Source organism: Erythrolamprus reginae, chromosome Z (genome assembly GCF_031021105.1).
Source record: "Erythrolamprus reginae isolate rEryReg1 chromosome Z, rEryReg1.hap1, whole genome shotgun sequence".
In the NCBI taxonomy this organism is placed as follows: Eukaryota; Metazoa; Chordata; class Lepidosauria; order Squamata; family Dipsadidae; genus Erythrolamprus; species Erythrolamprus reginae.
Window position 1 is genome coordinate 150,208,581 of NC_091963.1, and position 9,469 is coordinate 150,218,049.

Sequence of the window (9,469 nt, forward strand, 5' to 3'; positions counted from 1 at the left end):
CAACGCCCTGTTTCCAAAAATAACCCTCTGAGTCTTTGTCTCTTTCCAACATTGACAAGGTGTCTGGCTGTGGGGAGAGACCAGGCCCCAAGTAGCTGGGTTGATGGGGCGGGAGTGGAAGGGCAGGAGGGGGTCACACGCCTGCATCGGAACAAAATCGAAGCGATGGGAGACGGCACTTTCCTGCAAAGCTGGTGCCACTGGTCTGGTCCGTTCCCGTTATCTCTACAAATAATTCTCACCCCATAGATTTGCCCCTGGCTGCTGTTTACTTAATGCAAGCCCAGGCATGGTTGAGGGTGGGGGGGGCGGGGCAGGGAGCCGTCCCTTCCATTAGGTCCCTGATACAAGGGACAGACGTAGCCCAGGGGAATCCGCCAACGCCGGCCTGTCACAATTCATCACGTGCAGAAACTGTTGCTGGCGTCGGAAACGCTCAAGAAGGGGCAGAGAAGCTTCGCAGGAAGGGAGGGGGCTGGCATGGCTGTTTGTGCGTGTGTGGTGGAGGAGGGGTGGAAGCAAACCTGGAAAGATCGAGGTGGGGGTGGCGCACGCGCGGGGGGGGGGGGGCGGCCCCGAGCTGAGCAACTGCCAAATTGCATTTTGGATCAACTGGCTTGGAGGCCGAGAGTCGAAAGGACGGACAAGCACCATCGACGCCCGTTTCTTCCCGAGCCTCGAAAAAATTCTTTTTCTCAAAGAATGGCATTTTTTTCCTGCACTTGATTGTCCAGAAGTACTTTCTGCCATTCTTCGGACCCTGAGCTGCCCCCCCCCCCAAAAAAATTGTGGACTTCCAGAGCAAGACCCCAGTGGTTACACACCCCCCCCCGAGAAAACCCCAAATCTGGAGATATCCAATATTGGGTTCCTACACAATGGGGGAGATGGGACGGCGCACTAGTAATGGAAATCAATTTGCGCATGCAGTTCTGGGTGACCGGTGGGTATGAGTGCGCACCAGAAAGAGATTTGGCTTTGGCGCATAGGCAGGTAGCAAAATCTCGCAAGAGGACATGCAGACGCATGAGATTTTGGCAATTTTTTGCCAAAATCTCAGAAAACCGTGCGTCTTCCCTGGAGATTTGCTTCCAGCACATGCGCATAAGCCAAATCTCGCTCCGACGCACACATCCGCCCGCTGGTCACCCAGAGCTGTGCGCGCATCAGCACCAGTAGTGGCAGTAAACTGGAAACCCCGCTTGAACATAAGAACCCAAGAAGAGCCCTGCTGAATCGGGCCAAAGCCCATGGAGTCCAGCGTTCTGTGTCCCACAGTGGCCCCCCAATTGTCCATGGGGGTCTTGAGCAGAAAGAGAAGGAAAGACCCTCCTTTTCCCTGGACCCCCAACAAATGGGACCCGAGGGCCTATTGGTAGATCACAGATCAAACATGAGTCGACAGTGTGAAGCATCTGCAAAGAAGGCAAACACAATCCTGGGATGCATCAAGAGGCGCATAGAATCTCAGTCATGTGGAGTAATTATTCCTCTCTACAGGACTTTGGTACGACCCCACTTGGAACAATACTGTGTTCAGTTCTGGGGGCCCCAATTTAAAAAGGCCATTGATAAACTAGAGCAAGTTCAAAGGAGAGTTACAAGGATGGTGAGTGGTCTGGAGACCACGTCCTATGAGAAGCGGTTGAAGGATCTAGGGATGTTTATTCTGCAAAGGAGAAGACTGAGAGGAGACTTGATAGCTGTCTACAAATATCTGAAGGGCTGTCACAGAGCAGAGGGAACAGCATTGTTCTCACTAGCACATGGAAGGACGAGAAACCATGGGATGAAACTGCAAGAGAGTTGATTTAGATGACATATCAGAAAAAACTTTCTAACAGTAAGGGTGATAAACCACAGGAGGTGGTGGGGTCTTCAAACAGAGACTGGACAGTCATCTTTCTGGGATGGTTTAATGAATCCTGCATTGAGCAGGGGGTTGGACCTGATGACCCTGGAGATCCCTTCCAACTCTATGATTCTATGAATCCCACCTGCCTCAACCAAGATAGAGGCAGCACTTGGACATCCATTTCAATGGAGGCCCAAGCCTGGAGATATCCTGTTGTTTCGCATTCTACCCAGCTGTCCAACAGAGACCAAATTATCCCAACTGTATGGTTCTACATGGAGAAGACCATTTCGGCTCCTTGAAAGTCCACAGGGGGAGTAATACCAAGAGAAGAACTGGTGTTGGGGGGGGGGGGCGTTTGTTTTAATTTGATTTTTTTTTTTAAACGGGAGGAAATTTCATAGGAAATAACCAGACGAAACCCTGGTTGCACAAGAACAGTCTATAATCAACAATGTCCAACAGTAAAATTTCTCACCAAGAAAGCTAAGAAAACTTTTCGGATTTTTTTTTTTAAAAAAAGTAAACCGGAACAAAATAACTCTTAAAAAAAAAACTATTAAAGCTGAAAAAAACCACAGTTTTCCCCTGAAAAAGCAGGAATGTTGACCCCACGTACGTTTCCCTGTCTAACACAAGAAGTCCCGCCTCTTTCGGCGTGCCACTTAACATCACACACAATATGTTGCCACTTGATCAAAACTCCATCAAAAGTTGGGGAAAGGTTCCCGTCCCAAATGGCGAGGGGTGGGGGAGGAAGGAGAGGAAGGGGTACGAGAAGAGAGAGCGAGAGCGAGAGAGGCATTAAAAATTTGGAGGACTTCGTTTGTACCTCCCCATCCTACTTCCGATGCGGGTGGGTGGGAAAATCAGCCATTTTGTTTGCCATCTCCTTCGAGCAACGAAACCATCCAGGATGTCAAAATGGCTGCCAATGGATAAACAAACCAGGATCCCTTTTGCCCAGCAACAGCATCCAAACCTGTGGGCTGCTCTCTGTTGCACAACAAACAGGGTTTCTCCAATCCAAATGTGGGGAAAGAAAGGGGTTCCACCCCCACCCACCCCGATTCACATACGCTTATCGTGAGAGATATACACACTTGTCGGCATCGACGGGGAAACTGGTCGTTTGGGTTGCAACTAGGGAACGGACGAGTCCCTTTGTCGACAGGGTTATAACCCTGAAGGAACCCCGTGGGAGAAAAATAAGGGTCTTACAGAGGCAACATTGCAAAAAAAAAAAAAAATACAAAAAGGGTGTGAACTTTTAAAGTTAAAAAAACAACAACGAAACAAACAAAAACGAAAACAACACATTTGAAATGCTGCTCTGGCAGGTGGGGAGGTCACACGATGGTGGTGGGAATAAGGCAGACTTACAACGTTCCTTGTTTTGATTTGTGGCACTAACAACAAATGCAACCTTTTAGAGCGCTTGGGGGGACTTGCTTTTAATCCCCCCTCCCTCCCCATACGTCTTATCAGCCCGGCCCGTGAATAAGCTGTCAAAAGGAGAAGAGAGAGAGAGAGAGAGGGAGACGGACAAGGCAATCAGATTGAATTATTGCAAAAGAAACGGGGGAGACGTGGTGCTTTTCACTCCCAAATCTCTTTTGACAGGTGGGCACGCACACCACCTCAAGTGGGAGCCAGAACTTTACGCTTGGGCTGGACCTCGCCGTGGGATCAACGGGGAAGGGCCTGTCGCGATAGAATTCGCTCGTACGTGATCCGACAGGAGTTGCGTCCCTTGTTCTGGATCCGCAGAGAGAGGAGTTCCTGCCTCTCTTGTGACAGCGGCCGCTGTATCAGTTCCGGAGTCCTCCCCCCAAAAAACTGGAGGCGAACGAGGCACCTGTGCATCAAACGTTTCTGTGCGCAGCATCCGAGGTGAACGAGGACGGGCAGGAAAGGGTAAAGTCCCGTTGGGTCCTGTCTGGCCCAAGTCCTTGCCTGCCCACCGCGGAGCTCCAAAGGCCGCCCACAATGGGCTCAGATGAGCCGGCACTCGCCTCATACTTTGTAGTAGATGTTGGCCGGGCTCTGCGGTGGCATCTCCTGCACGATGTAGACAGGGTGGCCGTAATCACCGCTCACTTTCTCGTAATGTGGGCAGAAGGCACTGTCTGAAGTCCTGAGCGGTATGATGATATCGCTTGGCTCGGAGCCGTTGTTGTTGGCGCCGCCTCCGCCCCCAACTCGCTTGGGGCTGGTCAAGGTGCTGAGGGACAATGGTGGGTGGTGCGACTCGCTGTGTTTGGCCCGGTGATGGCGGTAACACAGGGCCCCCGTCACGGCTGCCGCCACTAGCAACACAAACGCAGCTCCTCCGGCAGCACCAGCAATGATGGGTACGTTGGACTGTGGCAACGGGCCATTCTCGCCGCCCACTTTCCCGGTCGTGTTTCCAGAAGACGGTCCTGTGGGACACAGAGAAAATGGACATTAGCAAAAATGGACTTTGGTTATCACCTATAAAACCCTAAATGGCATTGGACCAGATTATTCTGTCTCATATATCCCAGCGATCTGTTAGGTTGCACAGAGTTGGCCCCCTCTGGACCCCATCAGCCAAACAATGCCAACTAGCGGGTCCACAGGGGCAGAGTCTTCTCTGTTGTGGCCCCGGTCCTCTGGAACCAACTTCCCCCAGGCATCTGCACTGCCCCTACTCTCCTTGCCTTTTGAAGAGCCCTGAAAACACATCTATGCCGACAGGCCTCCGCCCCGAGTCTGCGGAGAGGGGCGGCATACAAATCTAAATAAATAAATAAATAAACCTGTGACCAAAAGCTTTGCGCCGGCCACTTGTATGAAAGAGGAATGATTGTCTGTTTTTATTGTCGGGTGTTAGTGTTTCTAATGTCTTAGTAGTATTTATTATCATTGTATTATCTTTCTTCTGGTGAGCCGCCCTGAGTCCACGAGGAGAAGGGTGGCCCATAAATCTAATTAATAAATAATGATAAATAAATTAGTAATAGACCTACACAGCCCACAGACCACCACGATTTAGAAAGACACGGAAACATTTCCTCACAATTTGTACAAGTGGTTGAAAATGGTGTTGGCGCCTAGCGACATCCCAAAGGAGCAACTGCCGGCTCAGCACAACCTTCACGTCTGTCGACTCTGATTAATAGAGCTAATTGCCTCGCGGAAACCTGCCTGGGACAGCCTCCCAGGGACCCATCACCCCCTGCTCTGGCCCCTCCAATTCTCCTTGCTATCCTCCTGATAAAGTGGGGTGGGGGTCAGGAACCTGCTGCACCCCCCCCCAATTCTTGCCTCTCTGGGCTCCCCAAAGTATTGGTCTTGACCACTAATGGGTTGCTAGGCGGTAAGGGCCACACTAACGTACTGGTAGCGAAAACGGAGTTCCGTGTCACTGGCACGCGTACGCATACGCCCCGCTGAGATTTTGCTTCTGCGCGGTAAGCAAAATCTCACGAGAGGACACACACGCATGAGATTTTGGCAATTTTGGGCATGCGCAGAAGCAAAAAAAGTTTGCCGAAATCTCTCTTGCGCGCATCCTCTCGCCAGCACAGACCAAACCGTTTCCGTGACATCATTAGGACATTACCAGTGGGTCGCTATCGGTACAGCCAAACTGGTACGAATCTACCTCTGCTCCAATCTCAGCTAACATGAAAGTCATGCAGGCAGTACTGTGCTGTGGAACATGGGCTATGTGTTTCTTTGCCGATAATAGCCTTTCCCTCCCTCTCTGGCTACAACTGAGTTCCTTCCCTAAACTTCCTCTTCGTTGTACGACAAGCATTCGTGGAAAATTTGGCTCAGAGCTTCCTGAGGAATACCCTGTCGTTCTCGACTTACGACCACAAGCAAGACTGGGACTTACCTTGCTAGCAAAAATGCCTGGCTTCCTTATGGTCATAACTCAAGGAGTGTACAGAGAGTCTTTGATACAATCGAACCCACTATTTCCAGGGCTAGGCAAGCGAGTTTTGCCTGATTTTGTGACTTTTCTTGCCAGGGGGTTGCGCGAATCCCTGTGGTTGTTAAGTGAATCGTGTGGTCATTAAGTGAATCCACCCGCCATTAACTTTAGTTGTCAGGAGCCAGCCGGGATGGTTTGCAAAGGGCAATCACATGATCCCGGGACACTACAACTAGCATAAATGAGCCGGGGTGGCGCAGCAGGTAGAGTGCTGTACTGCAGGCCACTGAAGCTGACTATAGATCTGAAGGTCAGCGGTTCAAATCTCATCACTGACTCAAGGTTTACTCAGCCTTCCATCCTTCCGAGGTGGGTCAAATGAGGACCCGGATTGTGGGGGCAATAGCCTAGCTCTGTTAAAAAAGTGCTATTGCTAACATGTTGTAAGCTGCCCCGAGTCTAAGGAGAAGGGCGGCATGAATGAATGAATGAATGAACGAACGAACGAACAAACAAACAAACAAACAAACAAACAAACAAATAAACAAACAAACAAATAAATAATTAATACAATCCGGTTGCTAATGTGTCTGGATTTTGATCAGCTGCAACAGTTGTTAGAGTTAAGATCGGTCACTGGTCACATTTTTTTTCACGGCTGTCGTACCTTTGAACAGTCACTATGCAAACAGTTGTTAGTTGAGGACTAGGGCATGCAATGGGAGGAAGAGAGAAAGGAAAGAAGGAACAGTTCCAGGACCCCTAGAAAATGTAGAAAGGTTCCGTGGGAATATCTGGGTTCCACATTAAGGAGCTGCTGATCCAGTTCACAGTGGAATCATTGAGTCTGTCATCTGCACCTCTATCACTGTCTGCTTTGGTGCTGCAACCCAACAAGACCGACACAGACTTCAGAGGAGAATCAGAACTGCAGAAAAAACAATGGCTGCCAACCTGCCTTCCATTGAGGACCTGTATACTGCACGAGTCAAAAAGAGGGCGGGGAAAATATTGACTGACCCCTCACATCCTGGACACAAACTGTTTCAACCCCAACCCTCAAAACGTCACTACAGAGCCCTGCACACCAAGACAACTAGACACAAGAACAGTTTTTCCCCCGAACGCCATCACTCTGCTAAACAAATAATTCCCTCAACACTGTCAGACCTTTTGCTAAATCTGCACTTCTACTAGTTTTTCTCAAATGTCTCTTTTTCTTTTATGGACGCTGAGAGCATCTGCACCAAGACAAATTCCTTGTGTGTCCAATCACACTTGGCCAATAAAAATTCTATTCTATTCTATTATGACGGAAACCTTCTTGCCGGAACGCAGGCGGTGAACCCCACTGGCTTAGGGTAACAGCAGTCGCAACGCCCTCTTTGAAGGTGTACCCATGTTAGGTGGCAGGAGAGAAGTTGCCAGGGATGAGATGGGAGAAGGGCTATACCTGGGACCATCTCCTTGTTGGGTTCGGCAGCACCTGGCGTCCCTCGGTCCTTCTCCGCAGGTGTGGCAGGCATGGAATTCTGGGATTTGGAGCCTGTGTTGCGATCTGGGAAACGTGGGGCAGAGGAAAGAGAGAGATACGATCCGAGCAGGACACAGCATGGCCCAAGGAAGCCCCCCCTCCCAAGTCCTCATCCTTGGTACCCAGCAGGTGAGTGAATTAAAAGAAAACCTCACATTTACACAATCAAAGCACTGTGGAATGGGCGCAGCGTCATTGACACAATTGCTGTCACTATCTTAACCAGCAGTGGTATTCAGCTAGTTCGAGCAAACTGGTAGCAGTGGTGGCATTCAGCCAGTTTGAGCGAACTGATAGCAGCAGTGATATTTAGCCAATTTGAGCAAACTGGTAACAATGGTGGCATTCAGCAAGTTTCGGCAAACTGGTAGCAGCGGTAATATTCAGCCACTTTGGGGGAACTGGTAGCGGCAGTGATATTTAGCCAATTCGAGCAAACTGATAGCAACAGTGGTATTCAGTTGGTTTGGGCAAACTGGTAGCAGCGGTAATATTCAGCCAGTTTGGAGGAACTGGTAGCGGCAGTGGTATTCAGCTGATTCAAGCAAACTGGTAGCGACGGTGGTATTCAGCCGGTTTGGGGAAACTAGTTCAGGTGAACCGATAGTGACAACTGAAGGAGAGGGATGGGGTAGGGGTAGAGGTGGACTAGCCCACTGGCCCAGACGTAATGTTGTTCTATTTAGCCATGTTTTGGGGCATGGGCACATGTGTGGAAGGCCAAATGCGTGCCTGCACATTTGCGAACTGGTAGGGAAATTAAGTGAATACCCCCTCTGCCTATAGGTCACTTCCTCCCCCTCCACCCCCGCACTCCCTTCCGCGGTGGGCCACTTACGCTGTCCTACTTTTAGCATCACTTTCATCCCTTTGGACAAACAGGCTCCTCCTTTCAGGTTCTCGAGACCTTCCTTGGTACCGTCTGAGGTGGCTGCAGGAGACAGGAAAGAGTTTGAGATTAGCATCAGCCGCTGTGGCTTAGAGGGGGAGCCGTTGCCTCACAAGCAGTTCGATCCTAAGTAGAGGCATACCAAGAGTCTCTGGCTTGGTCCGGGGGATTGGACTAGATGACCTGCAAGGTCCCTTCCAACTCTGCTAATCCATTTAAATTAACACAGTGCTGGGTTAGGCTACCACAGCAGGCTGTTGTTGGAGCCTACCCTTGAAGACCGTCTAGGAACTTCCTGCTGCTTCGAAATACAGGAATTCCTTGACTTACGACCGCATTGCCGGTGGCCACTCTTGCCTGGCAGGTCACTGAATGAGATATTATTATTTTTAAATTCTTTTCATGCTTTTTTTTAACTTTGTTTGAAAAACAATGTTTTAAGATTTTTAAAAATTGTAGGGAGTCCTCCACTTATAACCGTCCCATTTAGCGACCGTTCAAACTGCCTCGCTTAGCAACAGAGATATTGGCTTCCATTGTGGTCGTGAAAGGAGAACTTCCTGGATTTAAGTTTTCAATTTTACCCCCCACCTCTGCTTTTCCTCCGGACTCTTGAGAATCCCCTCGGTGTCTTTGAAATAAATCAACCACATGTGCATTGGAACAGGCAGTCCTCGACTTACAACCACGATGGCACCTAACATTTATATCGCTTAGCAAGACACTTGTCAAGGGAGTTTTGTCCCGTTCGGCATTTTTTAAATAAATCATGTTTGTATGATTGGTTCCCTAAATTGGGGTTTTAAATTAACTTAAATATTAGATTTGTTTACATTGTATTATTATTGCTGTTAGCCGCCCCGAGTCTGCGGAGAAGGGTGGCATACAAATCTGATTAATAAATAAATTAATAAATAAAACGGCACCCAAAAATTTCGTCGCTGAGGCAAGGCATTGGTCCTCAAGGGAGTTTTGCCCTGTGGTACGACTTTTATCGCGTCACTAAGCAAATCCCCGCCATTGCTCAAAGGGTCACGCGATTGAATCCAGCTTCTCTGAGAACTTTTGCACACCCAAAAGGGGAATCGCCTGAGGTCAAAAAAGTCAAGATGGTCACCATGTGAAATAGGGGCGGAGCCCCATTTACATAATCACCACAGCGATTCGGATTTTTTGAATACCACTGGGGAGAATGAAAGATTTGAGATCCCCTTCAAAAAAAGAAGAAAATGTCCTTTTTCCCTCCCGGAAAAAAATCTGATTTTAGGAAAGGCCCATCCTGGT

At 49.2% G+C, this 9,469-nt stretch overlaps 1 protein-coding gene across 4 annotated transcripts in view; it reads right to left on the minus strand.

Moving 5' to 3' along the window:
- Window positions 1–2,282: 2,282 nt before the first annotated feature.
- Window positions 2,283–9,469, minus strand: part of EFNB3 (ephrin B3) — a 90,238-nt gene continuing 83,051 nt past the window's right edge. For all 4 annotated transcript variants that reach the window (XM_070729665.1, XM_070729664.1, XM_070729663.1 and 1 more), the window contains 3 exons: window positions 8,135–8,227; window positions 7,216–7,320; window positions 2,283–4,278 (listed from right to left, as the gene is read on the minus strand). In XM_070729665.1, coding sequence (XP_070585766.1) covers window positions 3,872–4,278; window positions 7,216–7,320; window positions 8,135–8,227 — 605 coding nt within the window. In that variant the 3' untranslated portion in view covers window positions 2,283–3,871. The remainder of the gene's footprint in view (window positions 4,279–7,215; window positions 7,321–8,134; window positions 8,228–9,469) is intronic.